The sequence below is a fragment of the Neodiprion fabricii genome, chromosome 2, assembly GCF_021155785.1.
Source record: "Neodiprion fabricii isolate iyNeoFabr1 chromosome 2, iyNeoFabr1.1, whole genome shotgun sequence".
NCBI lineage: Eukaryota > Metazoa > Arthropoda > Insecta > Hymenoptera > Diprionidae > Neodiprion > Neodiprion fabricii.
In genome coordinates, this window is record NC_060240.1 from 36,179,085 (window position 1) to 36,196,240 (window position 17,156).

At 42.9% G+C, this 17,156-nt stretch overlaps 1 protein-coding gene across 3 annotated transcripts in view; it reads left to right on the top strand.

Annotated features, from left to right (window-relative positions):
- Window positions 1–11,740, top strand: part of LOC124176413 — a 163,109-nt gene extending 151,369 nt beyond the window's left edge. For all 3 annotated transcript variants that reach the window (XM_046557681.1, XM_046557680.1, XM_046557679.1), the window contains 2 exons: window positions 6,504–6,725; window positions 9,474–11,740. In XM_046557681.1, the coding sequence (XP_046413637.1) occupies window positions 6,504–6,725; window positions 9,474–9,575 (324 nt within the window). In that variant the 3' untranslated portion in view covers window positions 9,576–11,740. The remainder of the gene's footprint in view (window positions 1–6,503; window positions 6,726–9,473) is intronic.
- Window positions 11,741–17,156: the final 5,416 nt, after the last annotated feature.

The window sequence follows — 17,156 nt, forward strand, 5'->3', positions numbered from 1 at the left end:
ACACCGAGACGACAACGTAGTAGTAAAAAGGTAAAAGTATCCCCATAAGGAGAGGGGTGGATAAGTTTAGCGAGTTCCTACCTACCTCATAGCTACCCCTTATACGTACCTCGAACCGTTTAAATAGCTTTTAGAAATGCGTGTTCATGCTGAGCAAACTTAAATTATTTTTAAGAGTCGTGTAAATGGATTATCCAGCGAAGCGAGACGAAATCGCTCCGACGAAGGCAGTTTGCGAAGAACATTAAGGCGCCGGGAGGAAAACCGGATTGTTGGCTCTCGGGGAAGATTGTAATACGGAATTCAGTTTCATACTTTTAACAGTTTCAACTTTATACTCCGGATTGAAACAAACTATACTCGTCGATTTCTGTTTTCTCGACGTTATTCCTCGCTACAATATGTACCTATAAAAAGATTCAATAATTGCGGAAACGGTAGACCGAGAAGTGGCAAAGATCAGGATAAGCAGCTTCGAACGCGGCCAGGATATCCGGAGATCCGCCCGAAGACTCGAGCACTTGAAATAGCGATGGTCCAAAGTTCTCGAAGAGGTAGTTTCCCGGTGCGCGTAGCGGCAGCTCCCGTACAACAGCGTAGCTACGGAATGTAATTCACAACTCGCAGTTACCGCTTATTAATTAGCGGTTCCTTACCCTCGCTCCATCCACTCGGGCCCACAGTCTGGCCCCTTATTCTACTCCTTTCAGCCTCCGCCCCCTGCTTCCTTCCATTTTCAGAGGCATACAACCGAGAGCTATTCACTCTCCAGTCTCCAGGGTTAAGCACGGACGGAAGATCCACTTCTGCAGTACCAACCTGCGATAACTACCTCGACTTTGAGCACGGTTCGCCTCCCTCGAATCATCCCCCGCCGTCTCGCCCTACTCTTGCCGTATTTCTCATTGGACACCCCGGCCGCTCGACGAGCGTTACATATCGGTGCATAGAGTCGGGGAAAGAATTGGGAACTTAGATTTTCAAACCAAAGTCTTCCTGTTAGGGTGATATTCGCGCGCGAGTGACACTCGCGACTTTTAATTGCTTTTTCGCAATTAAAATTGGCTTCCGCCATGCAGGACTGGCAGCAAAAACAGTTTCGATGTCGCAGTCGGGCACCACTTCTTGCCGGACACGATTGATTTCACGGAGACAACAATACCAGGGTAGAGATTCTCGAACGACTAAGGCATTCCGTGCAAAAATAAAAAGACGTTTTTGCCGTGCCAAGTTCACGAATAGAAAAACTGTGGAAAGTTAATTCCAGTTTTCGATCCACCTTTTAAATCCACACGATAATCCGAGGCTGTTCATTTCTCTTCTCCTCTTACTCTGGTTTTTTTTTTCCCCAAATGTAAGAAACGACGGAGCTTTCCTGGGTAATAGAACGTTTGCTGCGCGTGGCGAATTAAGGTGGTCATTGCTAGCCGGGAACAATGCCGAGCACAGGAAAAGATAAATACAAGGCGGTGAAAATAAGCCACGAACCACTCGGCGGCATGTCACTCTGATTCTTCGTCATCTCGAGCTTCGGCAACAAATAAATACACGTATATAACTATCGATCTTCTTTTATTACGAGGAATTTGCCACCTTACGTTCGTTCACTTACGTCGTACGTAAGTACAACTACGAGAAATCACACTGTCGATTTCCAAATTTCGAGCCTCTGAGTTTGTTGAAAAGTTTACCCTGTTCTACCTGAGAAGAAAAATATATTGACCGAAATTTACGGGGAAAAACAATCCCACTGATCAACGCGATCAGCAGATCTCTGATGTGATTTACGATATATGAAAGTTCCAAACCAAAACTCTGGACTTGATGAATTTGGTGAAATCGAAATTAACTCTAGCGTTAGTGATGTTCCATACTGGACGTAGGCAGCGATTTTATATACCGAAGGATTAATTTGTTGGAGGTCAAGTTAGCCGTAAGACGCAAGGTGGTTGTTGAGATCAATAAATTTGCGGCCGTAACCAAGAATCTGGCTATTGATCATTGTCGGATCCGGTGAACCGGCTTACTCAGAGTGACGCCAATTTGGCAAATTGCTCAGCCCTTAATTCATCTGATATATCTTGGAAGTTATTAGCACCACCGCGTTATGTATGATCACGTGGCTTGTTTGCCAATTATCGAGCTGCGAAGTGGAAAGCGACGTAATTAAACTCGAAACTCATCAGCACGGTATCTCTAGCTTCGTGACCGCGATTGTTGCAACCAACAGTCAACAGTCATGAGATCGAGGTAGATATAAACAGCATTCCGGTATTAAAAGGCAGTCGGTGATTCTTCACTTTTATTCGCGACGGGCTCGCGTGTCAAAATGCTCATGTCCGATATAAGCCAAAATAGAAGTTCATCTTGACGTGCATTCTCAAAACAGAGAAAACGGCCAATATTCACGCCAGAGCGATATTGACCAAATAAAAGCCCCGAACAAATTACATGTATGGGGAAATACTTGTCCTGTGAGTGACTCAAGTTGCGATGAACAATTCCGCGACAACGGCAGAAAATGGTTCGTCGTTACCACGTGACTGTCTTTAAAAAGTTCCACTCGTTCAAAGCGCAGGAAATAAAACCGTATAAAACTATTCGTCAGAATAGAATAAGAAGAATAAGGAGAAGAAGAAGAAGAATAAGGAGAAGAAGAAGAAGAAGAAGAAGAAGAAGTAGAACGAAGAGAATAAAAAGTAAACGACCTAAGGTGAAGAAATGAGAGAAAATAAAAGTATCCACGCCATTATTCTCTCCGCAGCTTGCGACCCTGTCGCGTTCGTGTCACTTGGATGCTGCGTCCACTTACCCGGCAACTATAAACTACTAAAACTTCTCCTTTTTCCTTTCCCATAGTTCTGTCACTGCGACGACCAGTGGCCATCGATTAATGAGAGTCATCCCCAATGCTTGTTGCACAAAAAATGCTGAAACTCCTTACACAAGCGCGTGATCGACTGATCGAGCCACGTATGGAACGGGCTTTTCAGACACCATGGAGATGCTGGGACGCCTCGACATATGCAAACGTGCGGAGATATCCGTGTTCGTAAAAAGCACCGTTCGATCTTCCTCTCCCTCCCAGACATTGATCGCTACGCCGTTGTATCTGCCACTCGGGCCCCCTAATGTTTGTCTGTTCAACAACCCACGACAACAACCAGCGCCGATCGTACCATTAGTCGAATTAACCATGCCAGAGGCGGACGATAATTCATTAACAGAATAAACGGATTACTCGTTCGGAGCCTTTTCATCCGATCTTCGCGTCGGTCCGACGATGCTCGAAATTGATCCGGAAGGAAGAAAATAAGCAACGTGACCGCCAACACTTGGCACTGCGAGTGCCAGGTATCTCTGCACACGTGGCCTAAGTTCTCAGTCTCGGGAAGGCGCGTTAATCAATGATCAGTGTTCTCTAATGAACGGTAATTGCGATTTCCCATTACGAGATCAAAGATGCCACAAGGTCGAACGGAGATCACCGATCTGACGTTTCGTGCAAACAAGGCAACTGACTAAACAATCGGGGTGAGTGAACGTCTCTATAGGTTTACAGATACGTGTCTACGCCCGATTTCACGACGCGTTGTAAAGAGCTGGCCGACGTCTGGCACGACGGAGTTTTTGTTGCAGACTACGAAATATAATTATACAACGGCAAGTTATAAAAAGCATGGACGAAATAAAGATGGAAATAAAGAGGGGAACTTCGGTAAATATATTTTAATTAACTTTAATTCGTGGGCAAAGACATTTCTCAAGACGAATATACCTTTATATAATATATACCTATATATATATATATATATATATATATTTCATTATATGCACATACTCAGCTGCCACTCCAAGACCTGGAGGCAGGATAATCTCCCTTGGAATTTTCTATACAAGTCTAGAGTATTGGCTTTTGTAATTCGTGGTATCAGGAACAGAGCGGATGAGGAGAAGAGAGATGGGAATTTAAGTTAGGGAAAAAGTGAGCAGAAAAAAAAAAGATGCCGACATTAATAAAATGGAATGAAAAAAAAAAAAGAATTAACTTGACGCTGTTCGTCCATACCTCGTTCGTTCCTTGCATCGCTTCCCCGTGAAATTCAATTGGATCGCATCTCCCCTGTAGCCTCATTCCCGGAGAGAGAATCCTCCGCTTTCTTATCCTCCTTCTCGCCAGAACGGTAATGAATTTTCTCTGCATTTAATTTACTCCACTATATCTCGGTTAGATCTTACAGACGTAGATCGAGTCAAATTACGTCGCGCGAATCGCCAGACATACGAACCCGTTCAAAATCTCCCACAACATACAAGTGACATTAATTGTTATAAATTTTAATGACGTGTCGCGACGCGTGATCTTTATTCGTATCGTAACTAACTTACAAGATCCGAGATGTGATACTGAATTATAAAAACATCCATTGTGGAAACTGGCAACTGAAGCGTGTTAAAACGACCGTCACGTGTAACGTAATTAAGTGTGAGTTAACATCGTAAGTGATTACTGTGGTAGAAAATTGGAGAGACTGTGTTTCATTTCGAATTGGGTTTAAAATATTTCCCAGTCAAGACGAGAAAGAACAGGAAATTGAAAATACGAAACCCTGCGCTACAGGCTTAATTATTCGCGCAAAAGAAAACCGAGAACCTTGTAATGATTTTTCTGTAATGGGCATATCTAAAAAACAGGTGAAGAACGAAATAGAAGAACTGTAAAAAGACATCAGGTGAACGTACAGAGGGCTGAGGAGGGGGACGTGGAAGGCGAAGAGGAAGAAGTCCAAGGCTCACGTGGATAATTATTTTCCGAGAAGGCGCTTTGTTTCGAATAATTACCATTGTCCCGCTCCCGGGACTATTACGTGCGCCATCCACAAAAGGAGATCAAAAGGAAAGATACTCAGACACTCGACTGGCGCTGACGGGAGGAGGCCGAGAGAGAGAGAGAGAGGCAGAGAGGGAGATGAAGGAGAAAGAAACGAGGGGATGAATATCTCTCCCACATCCCTACGAACCCGAGATCGCGCACCCTCTGTTTCGCGGACATCGGGAAGGGGCTGCCGGTGCTTCTGATGCCGGGTATAGTTGGTGTATTCCGGCGGCGTTCAAGAGCCGGGAATTCCTTTCTTTGATTATTCCTTTGAAAGAACCACACGCCAGATGAACTAGACAGGGCATAGATATAGTTCGATCCCGTAATTACGGGATGTTCAGAAACAGCCCTAGTAGCAGCTGCTAAAGAGCGCCAGGAGTAGGTGCCTGTTTATCTCTTAGAAAGTTTAATTTCTGACCCAATTCCTAAGTCGAGGACAAATTCATGAACGGATCAACCACGTGGACACTTGGACTTGTACAAAGTCTATCTATTCTTAAGACGGTATCCCGGATGTGTGCGGTGACATCGTGCAGTTCATATTTTATCATTTCCTAACGCGCTTTCTGAGTCGCGAAACGTGGATGAAATATAAACGAATGACAAATGTCTAGCTTGTGTCTGATAAACTATGCTTATATTTTCTACAGTTTCTACTATCGATCAGAAACGTGCGTAGATCACACGAGTCGCGAATCCAAAGTGGGCTGCAAATACGGAGACCAGCGTTTCAGAGGGCTCCTTTTTACTACAACCACACGCGTCTTAAAGGGAATGAAAGGATCGCTCGATATTTCACGGGGCGAGCCGTAATTTGATTTAATTATTCAATTAGTCAAGCTTTCGAAACAGCAAATTGACGCTACGTTGAATTTTCCGCCGACAATGTTTGACGTCTTCAGTCTTGCTGTAATATCGGCGTTGATTGCTTGAGGGAAACGGTCCGCGACCACCGACGTTTGTTCTTTATTTTTTCATTCCACTTCCACATTTTCTTCTAATTTTCCTTTTTCGTGCTTAATGCTCTTCAAAATCACGGCTCGGTCTTCAACCTGTCGAGGACACCAAGTCCTCTTTAAACTTTGTTTAATTGGCTTCGCCCACTTCTCCCACTTCGCCACGTTTCCGAAGGCTGCAACGTCGCTGAAGAGCGCCGCGACTGGCGCCTTGGTTCCTAGGTGGAAAACGGGGTCGTGCGAAGTGGCGAAGCAGTCCTAGTCTAGCTACTTTCACCACCCGAAACTACCCCGCACGTAGGTTGCCACCCTCTTTCCTCCCGGCAAGACAAAACCGGCGACACTAGACAGTGGAACGCCTCAAACAACCTCCTCGTAACAACTGGACTAATAGCTGGCCTAACGTCCACTTTGAGCCCACTTCGCTCGACGTACAGTCGCTGGTCCCTTCCGTTACACTTTTCTGCTTTTTTCTCACAATCATCCTTTGAGAGGGTCCGTCGTTCCGTGGTTACTCTCTGGGTTTGATTAGGGCGCCTCTGTAATCATGCTACGAGATCGTCCTCATCCTCATGCAGATATATGACGTCACGAATTTTCCCCTACCAACGATTGCGCGAAAATCGTGCAGCGTATCAAAATTTTCTACTTTTTCATACTTTTGACAGGAAAACAAAAGGTTGGAAAGTGACGAACGCCCGGAGGAAGAGGATCTCGACGGACACGAACTGCTGCCTTCACCCGACAGCGGCAAGTCAACCGACAACGAGGGAATAACGTCACCGATCAAAATGCGCTCCGGTGTACTCGGCTCCGACCACGAGGACTGCGACGAGCTTATGGACGTCGAGAACACGGCACAGGCCTGCATCATGCACGCCCTCAGCATTGTAAGTTTTCAATACACCCAACAATACTCGAATACCAAGGACGAGACTCGAGGTAATTAGCCAAATTAGAACCACCTCTGGATAGGAAAAAAGTGAGTTAACGATAGTTTGTCTATTTTTCAGAGATATTCTAGCGCCTGCGACTAACGAGTGTGTGACACACTTTATATATATAGTCAGGTAGCGTGACTGTTTAATTAACTGCGAAATTTAATTAACTCAGAGGTATATATAATCCTTACGGCTTGGATGTAATATGATCAAATACCGTCTTGAAGTAGCTTGATTAAAACTTACTGCACCCGTTGCGGTGAAGCGTTGCACGTAATAATTTATGAAAAGAACAGTAAGGCGAGAAAAAACGAAAAATATCCATTCAGGGAACTGACCTCCGACTCCCTTGAAAGTCCGATAGAGTAACCAGTAAAAACGTCCAAGGTATGTCAATGTCACGAATTTTTAAGAATCCTCGAACTCTTCACCCCGTCGATGTAGAAACGGCGATCAAGCTCGTGATATCGAGGATGCAACGAGTCGATGCATTCGGGGGCTCGGTGCGCTGGCAACAATCACCAAAGCCATTATCCGAGACGTGCTATCCGTAATACGCGTCGACCATAAACGCGTACAATGGCCTTTGGCGATGGTCAGCCCATTTTCGAGCCCCCGGAGCACGGCGGCTTCCTCCGAAAGAGAAGCTCAGCAAGGCCCGAAGACCTGGATGGACGCGTCCCGACCACGATTCGTCCTGGACAAAGGGCCCGAATTTATACCGATAGTGCTTATATCGCTGGTCGTGAATACCTCAATTTCCCGTTTCTGTCGTAAGCCTATTTGGCCAGCTGCACATTAATACCAGAGTACATAGCATTGATCCGTTATATGATCGGCGTTGAGTCTCGGAATATGTCGGAGCCGAGTAAGGCGTATTTTTTGCAAGGATAGTAACGAAAAAAGTCCAACAAACAGGATGAAAATGTAGAAAAAGAGGAGAATAAGTAACGATAATTTGGGTGTTATAAAATACAGAGCTCACGTTGACTGACGACGCTCATCAAAGTCTTATCGTAGCAATTTACCGAAAGCTTTTTCACACTACCGTACATAGTATACACATATACCTACGGTGTATGCTGTGTGTAATCTTGCGAATGATTTCAATATAAGACTTTCAACTGCGAGAGCTATTTACAACGAGTGCTGAACAAAACTTTTCGAGAGTTAGAATGCTTGTGTATTTTTCATTTCAGTTAAAAAAAAAAAAAACAATATTGTACAGAACTGTCGCGTAAGGAGAAAAGAGCAGATCTAGTCGTGAGATTTACTCCAAGAACATGACGTTCGTATTACCTTAGATGCAACGGAATGGACCGACTTCAGAGGTTGAAGGAAAAATTCACCAGACTAAAATTTCTCCACAACGGAATAAAAATTTCAATACGGTATACCTTCACAATCGCAGTATTCAAGACCGACTGAACAACATTTATAACTAAAACGTGAATTCTGTCCCACCGTTTTGACTATATACGTGCTCCGCTGGTATATGCAGGGTATTTCATACATAGGTATATAACTAGACGCCTCGTGGAAACGTGATGCAAGAGTTGGTGAAAGACAATTCGCTCGCACGTCGCGGCTTTCACAATGCACTACGAATTTATCCCCCGGTAAAGCTTCCAGAGTCGGGAAATGTTCGATATGACAGGCACGCGGCATACCGCGTCACACCTTCCCTTTCCCCTTCCCACAATTTCACCCCGAACCACCCCGAACCCTCCCTCGATTATACCTACGTTTCCGTTCGTCAGGGACGCAGTCAGCTTCGCGGAATTAATTCCTCAAATTTCACTTTATACGGTCGACTCGGCTGATTCACGGTATTTATAATGGTTTGTTACACGAATGTGCGTATGTGTGGGAATATAGTGAAATTCTATCAGCTCTCGAGGTGGTAACCACAAATTACAGCTAGTTCGGTTAAACAACGCGGTGGTCGCGTTACGTCCCGCAAGCAGCTTGTTTAATGTATACCTAGTCAAAACGGTACAGGATTCAGAAATAGTTAATGCAATTTACTCCCCGAGATATTTGTAATACATTTCGAACCAATTGACAATCGATTATACCTATACCTAAACTATGTAAAAGCTGTTTCTTACAAATTCAAACGTTGGATAATTTTATCGTTATATACGAGACACATTTACACTTGTACGATTCAATCATTGTTCGATCACGCGACAACAAGAGGGAAGGGATCGACGAGATTTCAAAGTAGTCAATTTTCCTCTCGTAGAAAATACGCTTTGATTTGATTCGGAGCGAAGCCCATCGAGTTTGCAGGTAAAATTGAAAGAAATAGGTGGGTATACGGCAGCTGTATACCTATACGATCATGGGTGGAGAGAAACGTTGAAAGAAAGACGGAGAGAGGGATGAGGGGGAAAGGAAAAAAGAAGGAAAGTAGGTAACGAAGGAAGGAAAAGGGCGTAAAATCGACACAACTGTAGTCTTGTGAAGTTAAAAATAGTAAAGGGGTTGCAGTTAGCCTGTGTCGTGTCAAGTGGTTCGTTCGTATGGTGGTTGAGTAAAAAAGTGCTCCAATTACCACGCGTGCCGCAGAGTTTACAGAGCGGGAACAAGAGCGATATAAAACTGGATATCGAAAAAGGGGATGAACGCACCCGCTGCACTTTGCCCCGAGTTTTCAAATTGTATTCGTTTTTTTTTTCCCTCTGATTTCAGGATTCATCTCTGGAACGCACCTCGAACTCGAGCTCGCGAGGGGGTCCGGCCGACCCGGTGGTCATGGCGTTGACCAACGGCTCTCTATCGGCAAAAGAATGAACTAACCCTAATCACAGATTCGGCCTTCCCTCCTACTATAAACGAGCATGGAAGTCCCAGCTTCTACTCACCAGCAATGAGACATATCGGGGACATGCCCGTCTGTAAATAGCTTAAGTGTCCCCCAAGCCACCCCCGGTCATCATCCCTCCATCCCCCTCTCCAAACACAACTACACACACACACACACACACACACACACACACGAACATACATACGCAATTCCCTCAGACAAGTCCCCCCCCCCCTCTCCCTTTGCCCCTCTTGTCCAGCAGACTAATTACGTAAGTAACTAACGTTGAATTAGAGAAGAAGAAAAAAATGTTAGCAAAGGTCGGTGATTCGTCATTGAAAACGTCCAGCTTGACAATTCAAATGTTTCGATGTGGTAAATGTATAATGTTGCCTACAATGTATTTTGTTATACACACGAAGCTGCAGGACGATGTATTATAAATATGCTTGGTACCATTAAAATTCGTCGTAGCACCCTTGGGGCGATTGGCATTGTTAATTCGGATCTGATAGAATTGTGTGCAAGGATCCCGGATCGAAGGGTTGATTTGGATTTATAACGAGGGTGTTCCAAGCATTTTTATAAAGGAGTGTGAACCGCTTTTTTGCAGTATGTTAGAAAAAGCAAAATCTTAATCACTCACTCAAGTCTTACCTTGTACATAATAAATAAATATAATTATTATAAAAAAGCGAATGAGAAAAAAAAAAAGAGGGTAACATGAAAACGGTATTATTTTTCGAGAAACATATATTTATGTGTACACGCGTGAGAGTTTAACATATCAAATCGTACTTACTCGCAGAATATGAAGAAGAAAAGAAACTGGACGATTCGTTGACGACAATCCCGAGGAATTAAATACGTCTAATGTAAGTAGGCAATGTTTAAAATAAATTGTAAATAAAATTCTCCAAAGAGACTAACTCCTATAAGATAATACATTGCGACACCTTCGTGTATGAACTTTACCGAGTCACGTGACCAGTTCAATTTCCATCCCTAAGACTTTCTGGTTATAGGCATACTTATGCTTAGATTTTACTTTGATTCGCTAGAAAGAAAATCGGCAGCAAAGTACCACTTTCACCAGTTAATCCTATAGTTTTAAATATCGAGAAAAATCACGAGGAAAGCTTACGGTAAAAAAAAAATACTCGAGTCAATACCGTTGAATTTTTACGAACCAAAATTCGACTCGGCCACGTGTGAACTTACTTGTTGGTAAGTTGCGTATAAATACTCTCCTCCCTTTCCCAATTTCACTAAATTGTGTGTGAAGTGACTTAGCATAAATCGTACGTCGTACAAGCTTTGACACTTGTACGTTTTAAGCACGACGCGTTCTCTCACTTGAGACCCCAAACTATACGACGGCGTAAAATAACATCGAATTACACCATTCGATTACTAATATGATTCTTATTATTATTACTTATTATTATCGCCATGCAATCAAATTCATCAATTTATAATCATAATACACAAGGTTCGAGAACAGAGAAGCAAGCGCCGTGATTAAAAAATATTGGAATTTATCTCCGTAATCCGAACTATCTAGTCAAAAGCACTGCAACACAGCCGTGCACCCTGAATTTTATTTCACGTCAGCTGTTATACCTATCCTACCACTGAAAAACTTTTTCGAAATCGATCATCACGACTTTATCATATATACATATATATATATATATATATATATACATATACATACATGTATATATATATGTTTATTATATAAACCACAGGTCTCTTAGTGCCGAAATATAACTATTAGGCTATACGTTATTCGTTTAAAGCATATTTTCAAAACAATTATATTAACGTATATTACTATTAATTATTATGAATTTGTAAACATTACAATAAAGTGAACTCGAAGCGTATAAGTATGAATATATATTATAAGAGGATATGTCGGATCGCAGGTTCGCACCGAGGTAAAAACCAAAAAAAATAAATAAATCAAATACCAACCATACGGAGTGACTACTTTGCGAGTCCGCTCGCTGTATAATCTAATGTTATACTCGTATTAATTTATTACTATAGGGAATATAGAACCAAAGGTTATTTGTTCATTGTCGTATATAAACAATGTTTTATGTATATCATTATCATCTTAATAAAAATACGTTACGTCTTTTAACATCGTGGATAAAATTTCTGCATTTCACCTAAACATTACAAATCCGTTTTACCCTTTAGCGACTTACAGCTTCTTCCGAATATACCTACGCATTTAATATCTGTACCCGCATCGTTTGTTTCGGAGGTCGCGCGACAGCATGCCGCAAAACTTGTATTCTCGATTACAAACTGATAATTAGATCGAAGCTTTATCTTTTGCTTGTAGAAATTTTCTATACTTCTCGAAACTCTCAACGCGGGTTAATAACAAGTAGGTACATCGAGGTATATCAAGACGAGTGATTTCTCCCTCGATCCGACTATAAGGCGAGAACGCGGATCGGCTGTTCCTGATAATTGAGAACTCAAGCCTATTGTACCTCGGAGATGAAAACTGTCAGATCAGGAGACGCGACGATAACGATCCGTGTCCCGACGACGCCACTTACATATATTCAACTATTATAATTGTAAGCCGGCTAATCTTTGACGACGATATAGCTGAACCACCGCGTCGTCTGGCAGCGTCAAAAAATGGGTAGAGTCGTTGCGTGTAACTCGGTTGTCAGATAAAGGCCGAGCGTTATTTTTCATACATCGGTTACTTTCCTTTTGCGTACCCATCTGTTTTATTATCCAAAGAGCAGAAGAAGCAAAAAAGAAAGAAAGAAAAAAAAAAGAAGAAAAGAAATGAAACAGAAACGTAGAGAACGAGTAAAGAGATTTATAACCCCAATTTCTTATATCTCCGTTGTAAAAAATGATTGTATCGATAGAGCGTTTTGTTATCACTATATCCCCAATACGACGTATTATCGTTCCGTGGAAGAAAGAAGTATCGGCGAGAAAAAAATATTTATCGAAATCCCTTAGCCCTGGCAATAAACATTGATTACCTAAGAGGGGGGTGCGAAAATGATTGGAGGAGAAAAAAAAAATGACGGTACCGTGTAATTAAATTTATCGAAATTACGGCCATAAGTTTATACCCAAACTGCTGAAAGTTATTAGTCGGTGAAAATATTTGTTGCTCCATATTGTGGGGAAATTAGGGGCAATTTGTAACAAACCTAATAAGCAATTTAGATAATCGTCCTCGACACGCAACACGTGAACGAATCGAGCCTGAGGCAGAAATTCTATTCGTCAGGCTTTATCAACCCTTCGAACCGAATTATTTCAAAATTTAACAAGTTTATAAAACGTAACGAGTTTATATTCGATATTCTACATTGAATATATTACACGGTACCCAGTGAAAAAATCAATTCCTCTTGTTGTGTTCCCGTATAAATTATATGCGTGAAGAAAAAAACTTTATTACGAAAACAAAGAATAATCGCGAAGAGTTCCCTCTTCGAATGCTAATAGAAACCGAAAGGCAGGCACCCTTTAAAAGACCCCAGTTTGACTCTCAGAGGCGTTCCTTTATCGTCCAATGAACAACGGTGCCAAGATAATAATTCTGGCAACGTTCTTCGGAATCAAGAACAGTTGGGGATTCGGATCGCGCATAGAGTCAGCTGGGCTGCGCGAGCTGCGAAACGGTGAAGATTTTGGCAGCGTTTTCCAAGACGCTATTTGTCAGAGAGAGTGGCTATATACCGCCTAGCCGCATACCTCTTCGTACATCGCGTCAAAAATAGACACAGCGTCACGATCGGTTGTGCGAGCTTTGTTCGGCATCGAGCTTTTGTATGAAACTAAACGACGGCGGCTGCCTGAAGAATTAAAAGAAATCTTTCCCTGGATTAGAGTGATTGATTCGTGAAGAATTGTAGGGAGAATTTTGCGCGGGCACCAGAATTTTAAGAATCCTTGTTACTTGAGCGAGGGGGCAAAAAGGGAAATACGAAGACTGTTGTATCGCGGTAACAAAGGTTGCGGTTAAATTAATTAAGGCTCAAATTAAGCCTGCAAACAAGGATCTTATATATAAACGCACTCGCGGCCGCACGTTTTACACCGCGATAAATAATAGAGAACAGGGTAATTAATCATCGAGTCAATCTTAATACCAAGTTTGATTTTGTTAATTAACCAGCCGGTAATGCGAAAAGGATCCCCATCCCCGTCTTTCATTTTCCGCAAAGCCGTACGGCTGCGTGAGAAGGAGGAGAAGCGTGGCTGCGATTCAGTCCCGCTTTTCAGGATCGGATACCCAAAGTCAAAGGCTCGGGGGATTTCTCCTTCCGGTTTCGGGAGTCGAGTGAATTTTTATAAAAATTATTCGAATAAACAGCGGACGGCGGACCGACGTCCGAAATGTCCTTCGTCCTCGCGAACGAAGAAGAGAAGATCTGTCATGCTGTCAAATATTCGGTTATTGATGGATCGGCCCTTTCCAACGTCGCGAGGAAACGCCGAGCGTGCCCGAACGACACTGTCCGCCATTTCTCGAGCCTAATTGACAGACTCCTTCGAGGACACGGGGTTATTTTTTAGGCATTTTTCACACCTCCTCACCTTGCGAGATAGGAACCTTTCTAAGGGCACAACCTGCACGGCTGGCTGAATCCGAGGAGAAAAACATACCCTCTATCTCGTTTGGCGTCCCGTTCTCCCAGTCAGCCATCTTTTTTTTTTTTTTTTAACTTTCTTGCTTCTCGGTATCGCAATCGATGGACGGTGTCAGCTACAAACAGACCTGACACTGACAGATTTTTTGTCTACTTCGATCTTCTTTTTACGACAAATATCCCCTAACGGGTATACTGTACATTTTTTTTGCATTTTACCCAAATGCCATCAGTGGTAGATTCGAGCTTCCAGCGGAGCTTGAGCTATCAAATTTAACAATTAACTTTTAAAAAGCGAGTCCTTAATTCGCCGGGGGCGCGTCTTACGTAAGGATCATATTGACAGGACCGGAACGTGACTCTGCGATTCTCCCGTTTCAGGAATAGTACGTGTGTTATTGATAAAAGCATAGTCAGAGGTGCGATAGTGGTAACGATATGACAAGCACTCAGGGTATTGCCTGGCTCCGACTACCGGCACCCCGGCAACACCCTCCTATAGCTCATGCCTGCCCTTATTTCTGTTCCCGTCTATCCGAAGATGTACGGCAGGCGGTGCGCGGGTGTGTAGTTTTAACGAAACGACGTCCGATGCGACTGATAAAAGAGACACCGCACCCATCTGCCGAGCTCCGACACTTTCTACGCACTGTTTCACCCCGTTGCGTGCGACATCCAACTTATACTACTATGTAAGTAAGTATTCGTATCTCCTAGATGAAGTCAGCGATCCACCCTTCTCTGTGCAGCTTGACTTCTCTGGTGTCTTTTTTATTATTATAAATAGCTACGGAGAGAAACCGCGTCGCCATTTGTCAAGACTATACGAGAAAATTAGATTGAACAGTAAAGCTGTTGCTTTTGTTGCGTTTCTTCAGAGTCACCGACTCCGTAATCACCGCGATTTTATATTCTTGTAAGATTGTTAAAAAATATTAGTAAATTCCGAGAAAATGTGAAGAGCTTTATTTTATTATTCTCTTGAGATTTTCAATTCTTGTCCCGAGTAATGTCTTTTTCTAGCCCTTCTTTCTTTTCTTCCTTGTAACAAATTCTTGTTCATTAACCAAGTAAATGAGTCCTGCAGGGAGACGAGCCAGCCGGCAAACAACGCAGACGACGGAGCGGCTCGGTGAGAGTTGCATATTGGCGTCGCGTCCCCGCGATATTTTCTTGCGACACGAAACGCGACGCCCGGCGTCGCGGCGTCCATATTTAAGACCTTTCTAATTACCCGCCTTCGCGTACCTCTACCGAGTAAAAGGTGGACGCCCGTAGTGGCTGCAGCACTATTTCCCGTATTGCGAAGAGATTTGCACGCTTTCTTACGTGAGCGGGCAGCTTAATCCGCTCATTCTGTTTACCGTTTGTTTTCCCTGCCGTTCAACCCAACCCGGCTACCCTTAAGCTCCGTAAGGTCGGTGCCTACATGTATGCGGGTCGATTAAATGAAATCGAGAAATCGCCCGGCGAATATTGAAGGAAAAAATTTAATCAAGACGGAAACACTACAAGTGGATAAATGGATTGGTTTAATCGGATGAAACGCCAGTTTATTGACATCAATTTGAATTTAACATTCGTTTCGTTGTGAATTGAGATTCATAACATTTTTTAAAGTCCGCAAAAATGCAATTCAACCAGAGACATATTTATATAGCTTATTTTAGGTGCTACGATAAATTGCTCGATACATTTCTCCAGGTGACGTTAGTGGAAAAAATAACTGTCGAGATTCGTACGCGTGAGTTCTTCGTACAGATTGAATAATCATAGTTCACGATGATCTCTTACAATAGATTTATACTCGAAAATCTTCGAGACTTGTATTTCCGTATCAATTTCAGAATCAAGACACGTCACAGCAAACTGATTCGAGATTAAAAGATAAATATATCGGGTACGTTTATAACGGAGGATTATTCAGACCGGAAGCAGATCTCAGCATAGCTTTCGAGTTTGAAATACGACAAGTGTTTAGATCGTGTGAGCGATCGACGAGGTGCGAAAACCCGGACGACGAATAATCCGATTAGTGAAAAAATACATTCTCCGTAATTCGAACCTTCATTTAAAAAGTTTCATTTTTATTTTCATAAACTTTGGAAAACTAAACTTGTTACCTCACGGTGGCTCACGGTAAGAGGCACTCTGCAGCAAAACTAAGAAGTAGGTATACGGACATAACAGAAATAACCGTTCTGAGACTCGGTCTCTTTCATCCGATGGACGAGACTACACGGCAAAGAACGAACGAGAGGAAAGATAGGGTGCAGCATCGGCTTAGAACGGAATGGGAGAGTTTAGGTCAGGTTAGTTTTAGACAGGGTAAAGTTTCGATGCAGAAAACCAGAGAGAGAACTATCGAAAAAGTTCGGGGTGCCGCTGCGGGCTGCACTTCGAACGAGATCCCGCACTTTTCACCCCTCCCACGCCACGCCGGCACTGCGACACGTTCGTCGTTTCAGGAAAAAGCTTAAATTTCACGTGGCATTCGGAATAACGATGAAAAAACTCTAGCCTCTCACCCTACGACGATTAATATCTGCCGGCTTAATATTCCGAGGCTGTAAAACCGGCTGAATATTAACGCTCGACTGAACTCTGTCAAATATTTTCGAAACTCCATTTTTTAACACCGGTCACATCCAGCACTGCCGCAGCAAGAGAAAGTTGCAAACTTGAAGATTGACAACACATACAAACTGGCGAATCGAGCACCGTTAGTTTCGGTATATTGAATCTCTTATCAAACACGTTTCACTTTCACTGTGTGAATTCTATTTCTTTCCTTTTCTAATTTCTTGAACGATCTATCGCAAAAATTACCATCGTAATTATCAACTGTGACAGGATAATCACTCACCCGGACGATTTTACGAACATGGTAAATATGACTTGGAGCGTTTCACATGA